Genomic DNA, 20,727 nt, shown 5'->3' with positions numbered 1-20,727 from the left:
AGCCATCCACCACTTGACCCATGGCCATCACACAGTCTCTGAAAGTCAATCGCCAGCAAAACCTGAACTCTTCATCCCATCCACCCAAGCAGAGCCCCAACAGGGCAGCCAATGTGTTGAGGAGCACAAGGCAGTCCCCATCCCCAGCCCAATGGATTTCCCACAGTCCTAACTGGTAGAGAAGACAGGAGTGATAAGAGTGACTGATACAGAAGATAAGGGAGGTGGGTTTGGGAAAACATCTCAGAGAGGGCAGCAGGGGCAGAAGCAGCCTGGTTCAGAGAAAGCAGATACAACAGTCATGAAATATGGAGCGGATTACAGGCTTGTTTTCAGACTGCGACAAAACGCCAGGGAAAGGCTGTGGAAAAACAGAGGTGTCTTGACGATGTATGAGGCGTTTTAGTTACATATTTATCTTTTGCATTTCACACCGTACTGGTGGGATTTGGAAGCAGGGGAGCCCAGGAGGCAGCGTAGCTTGCCATTTAGTGAGACATAGCTCACAACTCAATCAGGTTTTACACAATGCAAGTGCCCTTCTGTAAAACAAGAGGGCTTCATCCTACCACTGGTTTCTGAAATGGTGAATCTGCATGAGACAAGGGCATCTACCAGTTCATCATCTACCTGTGCCAAACACTTGCTATATTCTGATAATCTTAATGAACAAACTGAAAAGAATCAGAATTTTATGTATATCTTTTTAGTGCTTTTAAAACACCCTCCAGTAGAGTGTGTAGGCAAGAGGTTAAGAGGTTAACTGAGCAGGAATTTTGCAGAACCCTAAAGTACATACTGTGCTGAAGCCCTTTGCAGAATAGGCACAGGCTGCTGCACTGGGATTCAAAGACAAGAAACATACTTCAGCAAAATACAGTTAGAAATACATAAGTGCAAACTTTTCATTTCTTTTTGCTTATAGAATCACAGAATCATAGACTGGTTAGCATCAGAAGAGACCTTAGAGATCATTTACTTCACACCTATGGGCACTAACTGAATTTTATGCACTTGTATCATGAACCACAGCATCATGGAAGGCACTGGCTTGTGATAAAAATGTTACTTTGTTTTTCTGTTATCACCCAGAATGATTCTGGTGTTTCAAACCACACTGCTCTGCTGGCTGATTTGTCCATCCAAGTGCCATTATACTTGAGGGGACTTGCAAAAAAGATACCATTCTCCTATATCTCTGTACATAAATGTACCTAAATCCTGAGAAAAGAAAAATAATCCATGTAGAGAAACCACTTGCCTGTGTCAAATTAAATATGGGGTGACAGGGCTGAAAATGAGGAAAGAGTGAACTCTATGCAGAAGAAGAGAAAGGTTGAAGATCTATGCAGCTTTGCATCTATTCAGACTCAGACGTATTTGGCTGGTTCTAACATGGTGAAATCCAGCTTATTCTTCCCTCCACACTGGCATTCAGAGAGGGAAGTGTCTCTGAGAGAAGAACACTTTTCCTACTGCACACAAGCAGAGAGCACAGGATACAAATCCTTGGATTTGGTATTTGACCACGGCAGTCTCATGGAGCTTATTCTTGGTTTTGCCTCACATGCAGAGAAGAAGGGAGCCAAACCTTCATGGAAACCCATATGCTCAAGAAAAGAAAGCATGCCTCCTGAAAATACCACACCATTGGGTTCAGCCAATACATACTCCTGTTAATACAACTGTCACTACAGAGCCAAATCCAAACTCTGCTCACCTTCTTCATGTGACTTGTCCAATATAAGAGTTCAAACAGCCTATTGTAACTGGAGACAGAAAATATATCATTCCAAGTCACATAAAACCATATCCAAATCCAAAGAAATGATTTCTGAGAATTGAATAAATGCATCTTTTTTTCTAAAAGAAACGGGTTCATTTCAAAGACAGCTGCTATCCAGCTTGCAAATGTTTATATAAGCTTTTGCATCTCCCTTACAGTCTACTTGAGTTTCTGACAAAGATGATACTTATAGGGGTGGTCCTGCCACCAACAGTAGCTCTTACACTAACATCACAAATACGAGTCTTTAATTTCCTTTTTTCTTCTTTACAGATTATTTGCACTTGATATTGTACACTATAGTGTAAAAGTACCCAGTGAAGTAAGTGTACCTTGTTCTAAACAACCATTTGAATGTGCTAATAAGTCTGCATTTAGCTGTAGAATGAAAAAAGGCCTTTTCTTTCAAATTTCCCATAAGAAAATATCTAAGAAAATGTTTTTTGTTGTTAGGGAACACTTTCATAACCAAACTCAAAGAAAGTCCATGCACAACTGTTCAGAAGGAGCTGCTATCCAAATGGATATGGTACAGCAGTCCATAGCCACTGAAAAGAATACACGATGAGATTTAAAAAAGGAAGGGAGGAGTATGAACAAGTTTTCTCTGTCCTACCTCTACTTCCAGCTGAATAGCTGTGGCTTGCAACAAGTACTATTCCCTTCTGCATTCCACAAGAGAAGGATGAAAAATGAATACGTTGAGCCAAACCACATGTCTTAAATTTTTTCCTGAACATGACCCTATGCAAAACATACCAATGGTGAAGCCAACAGACATATGGAAAAAGCATAAAGGAGGGAGCAAATGGCACTCATATTAGAAAAGACTGGAAATTACAAATTGATGTTACATGGCTACAACATGTCAAGAATGCTCCTTTACGGCTAGGGCTTCCCAGGAACTAGGAGCAAGCTCTTGTTTGAAGATTAACATAGCTTTCCAGCGCACACGGTGAGCTTTGTCATCGTTGCAACTCAAGCCTTGATGAAAGGCTTTCTAGGAACAGGAAAAAAACCAATGTTTTGGGATTTTGTTTTGTTTTCTTTTTTTCCTCCAAGCATTAGATCACAATGAAATACATCAGAGCTCTCATTCCTAGATAAGAGCATTTCTAAATTTTGAACGTGAAATAATAGCAATCCCACATATTTTACATAATGCCTATCATTCTGAGAGATTCTAAAACCATTTACAGATCAAAGCATTTGGCAGAGAGATGCTGGCTTCTTACATTTCAACTGGGGCATGGGTATCAGAGTCACTTGTTCAGTCAGTGAAATTTTGCCACAAAATCACAAGATTTGCTCTATGCAAGCTGCAGAGCTAAAGAGAAATCAAGCAATGTATTAAAAATTAAGGCTGCAGGCACATTCCCAGAGAAGCTAGCTATGCTTTCTATTTCAGCTGCCAAGCCTATTTTTTAATGCTCTTATAATGGTCCAGAAAACTGACAAAGAAAATAAAACAGAAGGGAAAAAATGGTGTCCTGTCAAATAAAATATATACATATATACACGTATTTCTGACATTTCTGACAGGTCTAATAAAATAGAAAGTTAAGTCTAGGGTTGCAAACATGGTGGTGGAGAAGATGGTCACTGTATTGGTGTGTCTGCTTTCAGACTGAAGGTATTAAATAGATGCAGGTTCAATTCTTCCTTTGCCAGTAGGGTTTTAAATCCAGCATCTCTGAGAAATGCTTTAATGTGGGATGTCAGTGTCTTCCAAAAGTGTGTTGAACTCAATGCTATCACACTCAAACCTCAATACAACTCACTGAAATGGAGTCAATGAGAGAATGGTTGCATGGGCTGGTGCCAATGGCAATCACTGGGGATAAAAGGTTGAGAGATGGCATCTAAGATCATGTTCCAAAAATACACAACAAGAGGAGAAATTGAAAGTGGACCAGATTAACTCTGACCCTCATGTGAGACAGAAATAAGAAATTAAACTTCAAAATCTCATCAGGCAAAAAGAAAGCTGATTTCCATGTGGCCGCCTGTTCAATTTTCATGTGTATGAGGCAGCTTGGTAGTAGGAAACCAAAGCAAAGTAGGAAAACTCCTCCTTCTCTAGTGGCCCTGTACAGTTCTGCTTACAGCCAAAACTATGTAGTGAATTTGCCTTGAACTTTAATATTTCCCCTTCAAAATTCAATCACACGTAGATCACTACAAAATGCAGTACCAGGTCATACATAAATTCTGCCAGCTCAGCACAATGGAATAGTTAAACGAATTTGACAATTTAGACCCCCTTGCCCATTTTTACAGCTCCCCAGATATCATTAACACTTCTAAATATTTCACACTGGCACACCCGAAAAGACTTTTCTGAGGTTTCAAGTCTCTGCTAGATTTTAAAGAAAAATCTGAATTAGATTAAAGCAGATGTTAACCTTAGAACAGGAAGCTAAACCTAATTTTGGCACAAGTACCCCAAGGGTATTACAATTTTGACTAGCACGACACAGATCCTTCTGCTCCAGAGAACATCATTCACTGCAATGGCATGGTTATCACAGGGGACAAAACCACACAAGTACAGTTCACATTACTGCTAGTCTAGCCAGACAAAGTCTGGGCACTCTCATGGGCTAAGCCCAGCCAAAGCCCAGCCACACATTCCAGTTTGTGTAGAGCTTTCAATGATCTCCAGCCCACTGGGATCAGGAAACCTTTCTCTTCAGGTTTATTCAGTGGGTCCAGAGAAGGGCGATGGAGCTGGTGCAGGATCTGAAGCACAAGTGTGATGAGGAACAGCTGAGGGACCTGAAGGGGGTTTAGTCTGGAGAAGAGAAGACTCAGGGGGGACTTTGTCACTCTCTACAACTGCCTGACAGGAGGATGGAGCCAGGAGGTGGCTGGTCTCTGCTCCCAAGGAACAAGTGATTGGACAATAGGAAAAGGCCTCAAGGTGCACCAAGAGAGATTTAGACTGAATATTAAGAAGCACTGGAACAGGCTGCCCAGGGCAGTGGTGGAATCACCGTCCCTGGAAGTGTTGAAAACCCATGTGGACAAGGCCCTTAGTGACATGGTTTAGCGGTGGCCTTGGCAGTGCTGGGGGAACAGTTGGACTTGATGATCTTAAAGGACTTTTCTAACCTGGCTGATCCTATGATTTACTTACTGGTTTTTCTTCTGGGCTCCCACTGGGTATCTCCACAACTCTGAGGTCAGGGTCCACCAGCACCCTTGCCCTTGTGACAAACTGGATGACTGATGAACTGTCCTGAGAAGTAAAAAGAGGAAGAATTGGATTTGAGGAGATAACAACAGCAACAAAAAGGCACCAACACTCCCCACCACCCCCCAAAACAAAAGCATCAATCATTTTCCAGTGTAATAAAAATATCTAGACAATGCTTAGAGAAGGCTGGGTTGACAATTAAGCACTAATCTGGTTAAAACTGTGGTTTTAAAAATATATACCTTGTGCTTAGAACAGACAAAACAGAGCACATATCTCAGATTAAAACAAAATCAGGTATGCTGGGCTTGAAACACATCATTTCCATGCGGCCTGTTAACATTTCCCACATTTACTGCAAAAGCAAAAGGCAGACCATTGCCAGTCAACAAAGGCAGTCTCAATACCCACTATCGAAGAGAAGTTCCTATTTGTTTTTAGAAGGAACAGAAAAAAGTTAAATGAAACCTGGGATAAACTCTAAATTATTTGCAGCTGTGCACTGTAAATACCTTAAATATTGAGCATACACCTCCCCTTATTAATACATATTCCCCCTATATTTTGCACAGTACAGTTTAACAGGCATATTCCAATAAGCGGCCATTCCAGCTCATAGGTTAGTTGTTTGTATGCTGTTCAGCCTGGGGAGGATATGTCCTAAGCAAGCAAATGGCATGTATTGCGGATACTGACCCAAAGGCATGTGTAAGCACTGTATGTGTTTTAAAGGAGTGTTGCTAATGGTCATCTTGAAAAGGACCCACTAGATGGGATGAAGCCTGGCTATTCCTAGGACTGAATTTCCCAGAAGCACATTTTGTGTGCACTCAGTTACTTGCTTACATATTTCAGCATTTCCATCAGCATGTAAACAAATACCCCAAACTTCTGGCCTTGCCTGTATTTCCTGTTTTTAACTAGGAACAAACATTAGCAGAGTGGTTGGGTTCAGGTGGAAAAGCTCAGGGCTATCCACTGCTTTAGGAACTGCTTCCTAGTAAGAGCTGTTTACAATGCTTGTAATCTAGCAGCTATCAAAGACAGGTTTATTTTAGTAGGCTCCTGTTCTCAGCTTTCTCCTCTGATTACCTTGTACCCTCATAACCTTACGGCATCTTGCCACAATTACACAGTCAGCATTTCTGTAAGTAAAGGAAAACAGGGCAAAACATAATAAATCACTAGAAATTTAAAAGGTTTGCTGTCTCATTCAGCGGCGTCAGAGAACACAGGAAATAACTTGCAACCATTTGTTTCTTGTCACAAATGTCAAGCTCAGCATTAATACGGTCATGATGCATCTTCTTTGAATAATAATCATTTGAAGTAAAAAATTACAAAAACCTGCCACGTCTCTGTTTACATGGAAGGAATGATAGATAGTTGGTCACAGTTTACATGCACTTACTCTAATTTCACTTTGCAGAATGAAAACTTTCTGAAATCAATTCAACTTTCAGAAGTCTCTAGCCTTAACACCACACATACAATTAGAGGCCTCATTTGTTGTTTCTCAATGTATAAATTTCTGAACTTAATTTATTTCTGGCTTAATGGGTAAAGGGGAATAACTAGGATTAACACCTCCATACATGCTGTTGATAAATAGATCTGTTTTCTTTGACACCATGATGTGTTTTTTTAACACACTAGTAAAGAGAGCAAGGAATGCAAGTTTTGAGTCCATTGGTGCACATAAGCATACAGAAATTGGTATTCAAGACAAACTACAAAGGAAGCACGTACCTTCTTCAGTATCTCTGTATTCAGCAGTGTATAGATACTTATATCACAGGACTCTGCTTTGGCTAGTGAACTTAAGTTGCAGCGTATAATTAAGCAGGACCTGCCTGGTCTTTCACAGTCCTACAGGAAATATGGAAAAAGCTGTTAGGCAAAGGAGGAAAAAATTCAGTGACAAACTGTGACAGCAAACACACCAGCTGACTAAGCTACAGAGTAAACTGCTAGAATACAGCACTTCTGCACTGAAATAGCAGCAACTTTCAAGACCTGAAGGCAGCTAGATCAGAGACCTGCATAACAGCAAGCCAAGTAAAATCCAGCCCTGTACAGAGCTGCTGAGCCAGGTGAGTGCCCAAGGCTGGGAGGAGTAGGGCCACTGCTGCACATCAGCCCGCTGCATGGGTCAGGCACAAAGCATGGTGCAGGGCCCTGCTGCCCCATATGCCTATGGCAATGAGAGCAAGGGCTCTGGTCACCAGGTGCCTGCTGCCATGTCAAGTAACTCCATCCCCACTGTGCTTCCTGAAACTTCCTATTTCTCTTTAAAAATAAGATAATTAAAATCATAGAATCCCAGACTGGTTTGTGTTGGAAGGGACCTCAAAGCTCATCTTGTTCCAACCCCCTGCCACGGGCAGGGACACCTTCCACTAGAGCAGGTTGCTCCAAGCCTCGTCCAACCTGGCCTTGAACGCTGCCAGGGACGGGGCAGCCACAGCTTCTCTGGGCACCCTGTGCCAGTGCCTCACTAAATAACTAAATCACTAAATGTCCCCACAGCATGTGATGAGTATTGGTACACATGCACCAAACAGTTGCTCTATGATGAACTATCCACTTGAGTTCTTGTTAAACCATGCAAAATCTTTTGTAAGATATACTATACTGTATGTTCAACTTTACCATAAGTAGACTTTCTTACCAATACTTTTCTGCCAGACTTTGTGAAAAAAGCAAATATCGTGTGGAAAATGTTTTCATTCTCTTGAGGAACAATGCATGGGCTGGGGTTTCTGCGAAAAGAACAGCTTCCTTTGTCATGACCAACCTGCAAGCACAATTATAAGTCATAATTATTACTCTGAATCCAACTCAATGTCACAACAAGATGGGATTAGCATGTCAATAAAAAAACACTTAGATCTGATCTGAATGTCTGGACTTCCATTAATAGTGAAAAAGAAAGAAATAAACACTTTGAGAGTCAAATAATCATAAAGAAAATATCTAAAGTAAAACATACAAACCATGCTCTGGAAACACTAGTCTCTCTTGACTGGATAGGATATGAACATATCTAAATCTAGCTCACATGTAGCTGTCTGTGTTCTACATTTGTGAAGATAACAACAGATGAGAAAAATCTCAGGAAAATATATAAATCACTGCATAGCATCTTAAGTCAACAATGTTAATCCATTACCTTTTCTGTAACTGTATTACCTGTTGCTTTGGCCAACTTGGCTGTTTCACAGCTTATATCAGAACTAATGAGATAAATGAAATCTTTGTGTAAATGCACAATCCTGGACACCAAAACTGTTCTTCTACATTCAGCATAAACAGTACAAAAATAAACTTTTTGTATCATCAGCTTATTCACTTGTCCAGAAAAGTAGATGCTTGAAACAAGTGAAATATCCCAAGTTTTGGCAAAATGATTTTCAGTCAAGAAAACCTTGCAGTAGAAATCCCTTCTCACTTTTTGCAGCTGATGGATATTCACTGAAGAAAATCTATCAGAATTTAATACAAATTAACTCTAACAATGAAGTATGAGCAAATTTGTCCTGCTGCTATCCTTAAAACCTGTGAGAGTGGGGGAGAGATTATCCCTCAGACCACCACGCAATAGTCCTACATATCCTGCTGTTGACCTCCTCACATCCAATACTCTGAGAGGATGAAAACTTGTACCTTATTCAAATCATAAGTCCTTGAAAGAAGGAGAACAAAAGCTGTTACAGATATGAAATTGCTGCATGCTCTGAATCTGATTCTGCATTAAACAGTTTATAGCTGAGTTAACCAAGTATTGCCAAAAAAGAAACAAAAAACAAAGGCCCATCTAGATTTTAAATACTTTTTTCCAGGCAAGTGATGTCTATGTCTCTTGGTAGGATATACCTTTTCTGCTTCACTGGCCCACAAGCTCTTCATAATCTGTTCTTTGAAGTATCTATTCATAATCTATCTTTACAAAATCTGCTCATACAAACTCAACATAAACAGGCACAGGTAGCTACCCACAGCTAACAGTCTCCTTGGGATCAACTGAAAATTGAGACTATGATGTTCTCCATTTGTCCAGGTTGCCTGGAATGAGTATTATTATTTATTCTAGGTAAGAAATTAACAAAGCCCACGGGAATTATTTTCTTTGAACTTTCACATAGGAGTTAGATCCAGATCAACCAAAAGGTTTATGTTAAATCAAGAACAGCAAAGAGTCAGATCTATTCAATACTTGATTTTCTTGAAAGGTTGATTTACCAGACACTTGGACAGATGTCATTAGATTCATGCAAGAGATACAGAAAGGAGAGTATGAGGTTCTGCACTATCCCAGCTTTTGGCATATTCTCCAAATAGTCCTGCTCTCCATCCTGTACAAATACAGTGTAAGAACAAACCAAAGCAGAACCATATCCCAAGACTAAAAGGAATTATCTGGCATTAAGCAACATAAATCTGCTCCTTTCTTCTCTAAATTATTACCTTTTCTTAAACTGGAGCTTGGCTACATCTCATCCTTTTTAAAACAGAGAAAGGCACCTTCAGAGGACTAAGCCTGAACTCAGAAATACCCTTTCCTCTCTGCCAACTATACAGCAGTCCTGCATAGACCCTGATCTAGATGAAGATGTCCCTGCTCATTGCAGGAGGGCAGACTAGATGACCCTTGAAGGTCCCTTCCCAGCTAAACTATTCTATGATTCTATAAGGTGGCTCCTAAATTCAATGTCTTGGCCCATCTTAGGAGGGACATGTGTGAGGACTGAGCACCTTCTGTCTATGAATTTACCAGCAGGTCACCTAGAGCCTGTTTTAGCAGCCAAAAGCAGATGCCACTTCCTAGGAGGCAGCAGACACTGCTACTTGGCCTGCAGAATCTGGGGAATTCCACCAGGCAGGAATTAGGTCGTATTCATCTGTGATCAATAAGCACATGCTTACTGAACTAGGAAAAAAGTAACAAAAAACTTTGAAATGGGTGGATCATGCTGAAGTAGAAGGAAATGCAGCCTTTACAAAGGACAGGCCACAGCTGACTTTGTTTTCCTGATTATTTTGTTAGGATGATTGTCAGATACTTATATTTCACATCATCTTTTATTTTCCTCATTTTTTACATGCGTAAAGGGAAGGTTCAGTCAGTTAGACAAAACAATGGTAACTTTTCATGAACTTCACCTTTCAATGAAAAATTCACCTCTAGGAAATCAATCTGCTAAATAAAATCTTAGCACAAAGCTCCTGCTTACATTAAGCTGAGACTGAATGAATCTCTGTGACATTTAAAAATCACCAACTTTTAGAGTTTTATCTGTACATCCCAAATCTAAGGGACTGAAAAATCACTACTCACCCATGAACATTCTCCTATCGTATTTAACACGTGCATATACATGCAACATGCATAAACGCAAAGAGACATAAGCCAAAGTATTTGTACTACACAGATTGTAAATAGCGCCCTGCATAACAGGCCTCTAAAGGTCACTATAACTCTGCAAAGGGGAATAGCATGACTAATCTATTATCATGCAGAAAAGCAGAATATCCCTTACGCTGCCTTCCCTACCTATAAATGGCCACATGCTCAGAGACAAGCTAGTATCTTGCTCTGTTAATTTACTGGAAATTGTTGTCCCCTTAAATAGCTCATAAACATGCCTGAGGGATAATGATTAAATAGGACAGCCTATACAATGGGTCACTCTGCCAACTACTTGTCGTCAGCACAAACCACTAAGCTTCTCAGAGACAAGATGTAACCACTGGAGAAAGCATGTGTATTACTTCATGCTTTAAAAATGCTGTATCTGCAACAAGGAAGAAATTCGCATAAGATGACTTCAGTGGACTCTGAATATTTGAAATGTCTTGCAGGGTAGCGGCAAACCCATAAAGTAGCAGTGATTTTTAATCATATCAGATTATATCACCCTCAAGAAAAAGTGGAAGGAGGACATTTCAGAGTGAAACAGTTGGATGTAAATCCTATCATGTGCACTCCACACATATTACATCCTAAAAAAAATGCAGGATATTTAACAGGGATGTATGGGAATAGCATGTTGGATTTATTCTGTACCCAGGAAACATCCTCTCTGTAGGGATTTATGAGAATCCTTGGGCTTCGCTTGGCACTCCAACAAGGTGGTACCACTGCAAGGGGGACAATCATCACACGTGCCCCCGGGAATAAGAGAATAACCCAGAGCTGTGGATGAAACACTTCTAATCCTGGCCAGTATGGGTTTAGGAGGTTTGGAGTTTCTAGGAGAAATAGCACATTTATTTCATACATATATATATTTCATATATAAATACAATTATATATATACACATATATACACAATACATTATATATAAATAAAACTATATATACACATATATATTTGCTGCCTCAACACATGCCTTTCCTACTATCAGCTGTCCCCACCTTCAGAGCACTTGGAACATCCTTTCTGCTCACCTACACTTAGTCTCAGAAGGTGGCAATTTCTAGCAAGACTTTGCAGCCTTTAAGAAATTGTTACGCAATGTTAGCAAACGTTTTAAGGGTTCAGGCCATGCTACCTGCAACGTAAATGTCACAGGTGGACCAAAAGCCAGTGGCTCCTTCTGGACTAACCCTCAACCCGCTTAACACGCATCAAAGGCAAGAACCTTTGTTTCTTCAGAGCCCTATTTACAGTACAAGATGTTAACCTGGGAGAGGGAAATGAAACACAATTTCCAAACAGGGGACTGGGAAGGTCAGCTTAGGACCAAGCACATGGAAGTGGAAACTAGCAGCTGCCATGAGGTAAAATATTTTCATGTGCATGAGGTAAAATATTTGCATGTGATAGGGGTGCCTTGGAAGAATGAGACTGAAAAACAAGAGGAAACTAGCTGTTGCTTCCAACAAAGCACTAAGTACAGTCTCCATGCTGCACTGCTGTATACAAGAAGCCAAAGGCTAATTCCATATTTAATGATTGGCATTTTACAAGATAAACAGGTAAGCTAACATGTTTCTCCAGCTCATTCCTTATAGATAACACTAGACACCCACTAATGCAGAACAATTCATTACGGTATTAAAACTTAAAGTTTCCAGGCTGTTCCAGTAAGCTTGATTCCTGTCTTGAGCTAAATCATCACCAGTTATTAGTGAGGGCTTGGGAGCCAGCAGAATTAAGATGACACAGAGCAAGTGTGAAGGTGGAATCCAGCTGTGAGTGCCTGTGATGGAACCAAACCCATGCTTGATCATGGAAAAAGTGTGGGAGCAAGCTCAGGGAAGATGTCATGAAACACAAGATGTTTGGAACAGCAATTTTAGCTGCAGGAAACACGCTCGAGGTCTGAACACAGGTCAGTCATTCCACAAAATTGTTAGCATTGTTCAGCTCTGAAATGGATGCCTTTCTCTCAGCCCTGGGGCATGCTGGCTCCAAAGGACACTTCAGTTGTACTCGTCTTCAGATTGCTGCCAGATAGTTTTTACATATTTCCCTTTTCTCTTCTGTTTTATTTATGTACTCATGCCTGATCAGTGGTTCGAGTTTGCAAACTGGATAATAAATAACAGATGCACTTTTGTTTGTCTTTGTTGCTAACCATAACCCATTCATGCTAATATTGGGGAAAAAATGTGTATGTGTGGCCTGATTCAAAGATACTGATTCACCCGCTAGTGGGTGTATAGACATGAATTGATAGGCATGGTTAATCTAACATGTCACACCAAGGGAAAAAGGGTAGGTACTGACAAGAAATTCCAGACAAGGTCAGACTTTCAACAGTAGACAAATAAGTTATGTAAATATGTTATCCGAGTACTTGCTCCATATGCCAAAAATGTTTAATATTCACAGATAATGAAACATGTTTGAATCAGAGCAGTTTTGTTGATTTTGGCAATAAATTTAAGAGCCACTGAAACAACAGAAAAGAATGTTTGAAATTAACTCCTTTTACACAACCCTTGAAAGATTCTGACTAAAATTAGCAATGCTGGTAAGGAAAACTAGTACTCCACAGTTCCAATAGGTAAACTTACATGGCCAGGAGGAGAAGCCATTTGAACAGCGGAGTGGAGTTGCTAAAGCATGAAATCAGCAGAGAGGAGAACCCCACTGTAGCTTCTGCTCCTCCAGCCAAAAGGAGAACACCAGATGCATGTTTGGCATAAATCTGTGCTAACCTGATTGCAAGGCCTGTAGATGTTTTTTCTGATGCACTTAACCCTGATGTTTAATTAAATAACCTGTTAACCAGGATTGATCAACTTAATCCTGAAACATTTGCCTGGTCTGAGCCCTGCCACCACTTTGCACATACTTGGCAGCAATCCCCGGGAGTACTACTCTCAAGAACTAGAGCTGCCTACCAGATTAGTAAGAAAAGTAAAGATATTCTGATTTCAAGTTTCTGACTTACAAGACAGCAGCTGCTTTCCTAGACAGAGGGCACTGCCACATGTACACAGTGAGAAGACTGACAACTTGTACGATTTAACTGCGAGGTCCACACAAGGTTCACGCCTATGGATGAATGAAAACCACCACACATGGAAACCGGTTTACCTCTGAACATTCATGGGCTCCTTATATATCAGCCCTTAACAGGTGAAATCCAAGAGAGAGCTGCTGACTGGTGCATTTCCTCTATGATGAACTGTGAAATGCTTAATCAACAAATGAGATCTCAAGGTATGCCTGTATATAAAAAAACCCCTGAGATCACTTGGTGTTCAGTGCTCCTTCAGCTAGGTCCTACCTGCCTCAAGCACATCCCCTTCTACAGCCTTTTCTATGGTGCATAAAACACAAATAAGCCCATGTTGGTCAAAATGAGTAGAATACGTAAGAAAATTTGTTCTAATCTGGTTTCACCTAAAAATCCAAACTAAGAAGTCACAGAAAACTTTCTGCCATGTTAAGCAGTTTTGCTGTATCCTCAAGGCAATATCCATCAATGCATGAAAGGATTATTTTGAAACACTGTAGTGCATCGAACTCTGAGCAAGGCACAGCTTTTGTATAGTCATTCAGATGGCTCCTGTAAAGCAGAAGTGCCATGATTTTTTTCCACTTCAGATTCATTTTAAGGTCCCAGCTCAGGAAAGTCCGTAATTTTATGGCCAAGCACCCTTTCCTGTATAACAATGAAAACTTTAACAGCAACTAAGTTTCTCTTCACAGAAAATGCCTCAGTTTATCATGCTGACGTTAGAAAGATGTTTACAAGAGCTTTTTATGAGCTGCTTTGGGGTCCTGCTTTCCATGTCTAGAGATGACTGTGCCATGCTGGACAACGGTGTATGTTCCTGCCTCCCCTCAAAGCCACCCTAGGAGTAGGTAGATGCACCAGTGTCACCTGCAAGTGACAGGGCTCTCAGGCAAAGTGTGGGGCTCAGTTGCTATCACCGAGATGCTCTAGACACCTCCAGCACCTCCAACTGCCTAAGCAAAATAACAGTCATTTAGAGAAGCAATTCAAGTGAACATGGCAGGCAGATCAGCAAGTTTCCGTACAATATGCTCCCTGGAATGAATAATTTCCTCCAGCAGTCTAGCCATACCTTTAAATATGTTGCCAAAGTGTGCATGTGTGTATAGCCATCACTGAAATGGAGAGAATACATGGTGGGATGACTAATACAAAGGGCTAAAATAAATCTTGCTCTAAGTCTAAAATGCTCCTATACAATCCTTGTATCAATGGTGGCAACCAGCAGCAGCCTAAATTGCTACTAGGAAAAAATTTTGCTACTTCAAATACTATCAGCAAATATCATCTTCACATGCTGGGACTGTGGATATATGTTTTCAGAGCCAAGACCTGAGATTTCAAAAGACAGAAATGAAACAATATTGAACTGGTTGGCAACAAACAAGGGGTTTTCTGTGTAATGATAATGATATATAGGTTTGCCTCTGTACATGGAGGGAGCAATAGTGAGCCTGACAATCTCAACATATACTTCAAGGAGCTCTCACGCACTACTAGCACTTTAGAGTGTCCTCCTCTGCTTATGCTTTTAAACATTAGCGGTGCAGTAGCCAAAGAATCAAATCCTTACATTCAGGCATAGCAACCTACAGATAATAAACAGAAATTACATTTAAGATTTTAAAATTGCCAAGATTTCTTTTTCATTATAGCAGTGAAGAAAAACCTTAAGCAGCCTGAGACCTTGTACGGAAAAAGACAGCAATCTTTAACTCTTCCCCTTAACATCTTCCTTACAGACATTACTGTGCGAATGTCAGGAAGAAAAATGACATGAGTGCTACACAAAACTGGCCTTAAAAATGTAACCTGTCATCAGTCAGGAAAGACTTGTGGCTCTGGGACTGACTCCATTCTACTTCTCTCTGTTTCAACATTCACAGGAAGAGAATAATGTTTATTTCAACGGTTTTCCTTATTGAACCTGACAGGCTTTTCTACAGTCCCACGCTCAGGCAGCTATTAACTTAAAAGGCAACTTGGAAAAGGGGTTGTCTTCAACTCCTCTGTGCTGCTAATTTTGTTTCCAGTTCAGCTTTTCTTTGTTTCTAATCTTACTGATACCCAGGTTTCATAAAGGCACAAAATAGGTCTCCCCAAGCAGACAGAGAAAAAAGAAGTGTGAATATGCCAAGTATAGTAGTACAACTGGATGACTTCTGTTTGTCCTTCCAACATAAGGATTTTTCTTTTACTCACTAACCAAAAAGTGATGGGAATGCTGGGCCAGCAACTAGGGGCTTCAGCTAACTGGCACACTCAAGGTTAAAGGGAGCAGGATTCACAAGACTGAGATTCAACCCATTTTTCAGTCTCTGGAGATAGTTCTCAAAACCTAAGCTTAGATGCCTAGGGAAACCCAGAAAGACTAAGATGGCTTTTGTATTGTCAGTGGAGACAATACAATACTGGCTAGAGCCTCTCCAGAGTTGTTTTTATGCCTCTCTCCATTAATTACTACAGTAAGAGAACACAGTAATTTAAAAATATTCTCTTGCTAGCAATTACTAAGCTAGCAATTACTACACTTAAATACAAAGTTACATGCATGGAGGGAGTTTCTCATCAGAAAATTGAAGACAGTATTTCTTTCATTCTCCTTCTTTCCTCCAAATGCCCTTTTATTTCATTTCCTAGACTGCAAACTCTTTGAAGAGACTGTCTTGCAACATGGTCATCTCTCTTTCTAACAAGATTATTAGCAACGATGACATACAGTTCTTTATATCTTCAGTACTGATTCACCTAAACACACTTGCTGGCCTGCACAATGCAATAGAAGAAGCCATAGTTCTTTCCATAACACCACAGATGTATACGGGACTTGCTCTGGGTTAACACCGCGCATCTTTGATTCTGGTGACAACTGTCTGACTGGCATCTAAACAGCTTGGCAGCCAAGCAGAGCTTGGTCCCTCCAGAGGAGGGGTGAGGATCATCTGCTTGCACTGCAGTTGGATTTCAGTTCAAACAGATAAACTTGGTTTCCAACTGTTAATCCCTCGTTCCTCATAATTGTGTTTACCTTTGCTGGAAATAAAACAAATAGGAAGGCAACAATCAGATCCGGTTCCATAATGCCATCATCAGAGCAATCCTGGACACATTGCTAATTTATCAACAGCTTCAGGAAATACCCTGGTTAATTTTGTAGGAACTCCCATTGTGAAAATCTTTTTGGATGCCCTGGAAAGCAGCTCCTTGGCTGGCAAGTCAAATAGCGCTTCCCTTGCCCTGCAAATTAGCTGGATACCCAAAGGAAATTACTAATCTTTCAGCTGAAAACTAACACGCACACAAGTATAATGAGCACTGTTTTCCTTTGTGGAAGAAGAGATAATCAATGGCTTGAAGAGCCGTTGTTTGGGTGAAGCTCTTCTGTGTCATCGCCTATACCGTTCCTATCACAACACTTTTACCAACAAGCTATTTCATTTATTACGCTTTTAACCTGGCTTGAAACCTCTGCAAGAAAGCAAATACAAAAATACATAAAAACAAATGAGTATTAATTTGTCTTATCTGCCTCCACAATAATAATTTAACACTGCAGAATTTGAGTATCTACTCTGTAATATCAAATATCCCTTATATATTAGGAGCTTTGTTGGGGGAAGTGCTGCAGAAACTCCCAAGACCCCTTGAAAAGTGTATGAACATCTCCAAGGCAGAACTCCACATGTCAAAACATCTCTGTGACCTGAATTTCTCTGGAAGAAAATCTTGAAGCAGTTTCTGCAATAAAGCCAAAAGTGTAGAGCAGCAGGAACAGAGGAAGCATGAGGGCTGTCATTTCATCTAAGAGCAGCAAGATAATAACTCCTGTTAGCACCTCCCAGAGATACAGACCATTCCAGTGGGCCATATGTGACTCTCATTACTTTCTGTGCCTGAAAGACTAGATCAGTCAACACAATATGAAGGAATTAGCTCCTGGCACTATGTTGTTTGGTGTGTGTGTATGAGAGAGACAAACTCCAGTGCTTTTACTATGCATTTTCATCTCCGTAAGTTTCACTGCTGTACTGTACATCAGAGAAGTGGCAAAACAATTATTAGATTTAAAAAGCCATAACCATGATGTAATCAAATCCCAAATGCTGGATCAACAGTTTCAGCTACAGATAATGACCATTCCTAATCCTTTGTTTTAATGACAGCTATTCTGACAGGTCCAGCAATGCTGACACCTCGAATGGCTGGATTATAGGTATAAAAGTGTAATTAATGACAAATACACCCAAACTGTCTGAAAGGATACTATCACCTTAATTGCAGTCTAGATTCTGGGAAGTTCAAAATAAGCAAAAGCTTGAATCATTTAATGACTATGCTTGCAAAAAAGCTCTTGTAAAACAGCTGTTCTAACCCATTTTCCAAAGTTCATTCCAACCTGCTGCTTTCAGGGTATTTTTTTGTTTGCGTGTTTAAGCATATTTGGTCTGTAAAGAGATTAAAAGCTCCATGATTTTAGTTCCCTTTTCAGTCAATAAAAACTCAGTGGGAGAGAGGGAGGAGGAAAGAGAGTAGGATGCCTTTCCTCTTACAATAGTGAGAATTGGGAGACATGGGTTCAGTGCCTGCCTCTGACACGAATTTCCTGTATGACTTCAGGCAAATCATTTGGTGTTTCTACTATTTATCTGTAAAGCAGGGATAACCACTATCCCAGACAAGATTTGCTTGGATAACATTTATTAATGTCAGGGGTGCTCAGAAAGTCACATACTAGATTTCTACTGACCACGTACCCAAACTCAGGGGTTGAAATGACCCAGGTTATGCCAATGTATCATCAGACATCTCATAAAACCATACTTGCTTACTACCACTCTTCAGCCTGTAGTGCAAATAGGTCTCACAACAGCAGTTTGACATTTCCACAAAGACAAACTACAAAGTAGAAGAAAGACATCAAATAATGTGGGGGAAAGTGCAACCTGTTGTTGGGGAAAAGGGATACAAACCTTGCAAGTATTTATTAGCACAGTGCCCAGCACCACACCACACAGCTTGACCTTCTTTAAATAAGCCATCAGAGGTACAACAGCAATGGAAAAACAAGTTAAGTGCAAGATTAAGGATTTTGCCTTGTTTTTCTAACAGCTATTCAATACCATATAGTCCATCACATCCTTATCACTGTAACTTAGGGTTCTGGGTGGAAATGATTACAAACTATGCCTGGAGATTTTGTCCTTGCCCGCTTGGTGGGTAGTGTACACCTCAGCTAATTCAAGAGTGCAAAACTGGTGTCTTGTCTAAGACAATTTGCCCAGACTTCCAGAATACTCAACAGAGAGAAATAACGAATGCCCAGAAGGGATTTATCACTCCCTAAGGTAGACGGCCTGAGTTTTGAGACAAAATCTGTTAAGGAGATTCCTACCTCTATCCTGCTGCTCTGAACACAGACAGCACACAGAGACCACAAAGGGACAAGGAAACAGGTCACAATCCTTTGACAGGCAATGTGTCAAAGGGAAGGTAATATAAAACTGGACTAAATAAAACATTAAAATGCAATGTCATGGGAAATGAGACATAGGATGAAGAATTAATTCAGTCTAGTTGGACAATTACTCAGTCTATACAATACTTGTGCCTCATATAATATCCCAAATCTGTTTCTCAGTGATTCTGTCTTTTGTGCCTATCTGTAAGCCATATGTGTGTTTATCTAGTACCTTTCAATAGCACAAATCTTGGAAGCCTGCTTAGAAAGGTCTTATTGGATCTATGATTAAACAGATTCAGTGACACAGTTACTTGCATATAAAGGATGGTAATACTTTTCAGCCAAAAGGCTAGAAAAGTAAGTAATAAAGTATAAATAAAGTATATATATATAAAGATATAAATATTCAAAGAAATAAATTATACTTTCTTTTTCAATAAAGACAGTATAATACTTCTTTTCAAGTAGCCCAAAGAGCTGGTTCCATCTTACAAAACACATTACTCTGAATTTCAGCAATAGATTTTCCTCAGTAGTGAGGTTTCCCTCTCTTGGCCACCACAGAATAAATGATGGGATTTTAGTGGTTTGACAAAAGCTTTGAAAGTAATAAAGAAATATTAGAAATGAAATCTAAGAATGTGTCTCCTTTACCACTGTTTGTTATTTCTTTGCAATTGACATGAAACTGCCTTTTGAAATACATTGTGTTGAAAGAATAATTTACTCTGTTACTTACATTTGTTAAAAGAACACTTGAAAAGAACAGATTATAACACTGACTATAAAAAAGAATAGATATTGATACTGTATTCAAGCCTAGCTAGTGCTTTTGCAGATAACCACAGAATAAAATGGGGAATGCAAGTCACCTTAGTAATACATCCTGCTGATATTACATACACCATTTAATCAGAGAGGGCTGATTAAAACTCAATCCTCTTTGGAGGTGTGACTCAGCGAAGTGTTCTCCACATTTACTTCAGGATTAGCCTGATCTAGATTTACACTGCACCGTAGGAAACCAGGAACACACAATCATCTGCTTGGCCTAGGTGAGGGACAGCAGTCAATAGCTGGGTGGGCTCAGCTATTTATGATGACCTGGCCACAGATACGAAGAACCTCTTCTTACCTAAAAAAGCAACTGATTCATCTAGTTCTGCTGTATTTCTTTTGTTTCAGACATCAGTCAGCTCTCAGTGGCTCTCTGGACTCAGAACACATCATAGTGTACTCACCATCATCTGCTGAACGTGAAATATTTCGGCTCCAGTGGCAGAGAGGCGGTTTGGAAATGAAATGTCAAGAAAAGCTCCAGGGAGAGTGCTTGGCCCAGCATTGTAAACCTGTAAGATAAAATAAAGAAATAAAATCCAAGTCCATGGGACCTGATGAAAAAACAAGTCCGTGGGACCTGATGAAATCCATCTGCGGGTCCTGAAGTTGCTGGCAAATGAAGTTCCTAAGCCATTGTCCATCATATTTGAAAAATCGTGGCAGTCAGGTGAAGTTCCCAATGACTGGAAGAAGGGAAATATAACCCCCATTTTCAAGAAGGGGAAAATGGATGACCCGGGGAATTACAGACCAGTCAGTCTCACCTCTGCGCCTGGCAAACTCTTGGAGCAGATTCTCCTGGAAGGCATGCTAAGGCATATCAAAACCAACAAGGTGCTTGGTGACAGCCAGCAGAGCTTCACTAAGGGGAAATCCTGCCTGACCAATTTGGTGGCCTTCTATGATGGGGTTACGAAAATGATGGACAGGGGCAGAGCAGTTGACGTCATCTACCTGGACTTG

The 20,727-nt window shown here is 40.3% G+C and overlaps 1 protein-coding gene across 1 annotated transcript in view; it reads right to left on the bottom strand.

Moving 5' to 3' along the window:
- The window catches only part of ITGA9 (integrin subunit alpha 9), a gene marked incomplete at both ends in the record, with an annotated part of 216,486 nt that overhangs the window by 18,017 nt on the left and 177,742 nt on the right, over positions 1-20,727 (bottom strand). The window contains 4 exons of the mRNA XM_080610922.1: positions 4,926-5,027; positions 6,735-6,854; positions 7,657-7,782; positions 20,166-20,273. Coding sequence (XP_080467048.1) covers positions 4,926-5,027; positions 6,735-6,854; positions 7,657-7,782; positions 20,166-20,273 — 456 coding nt within the window. The remainder of the gene's footprint in view (positions 1-4,925; positions 5,028-6,734; positions 6,855-7,656; positions 7,783-20,165; positions 20,274-20,727) is intronic.

The sequence above is a fragment of the Psittacula echo genome (genome assembly GCF_963264785.1).
Source record: "Psittacula echo genome assembly, chromosome: 2".
Taxonomy (NCBI): domain Eukaryota; kingdom Metazoa; phylum Chordata; class Aves; order Psittaciformes; family Psittacidae; genus Psittacula; species Psittacula echo.
Note: the sequence above shows the minus strand (reverse complement) of the source record. Positions and strands in the feature narration are given on the sequence as shown.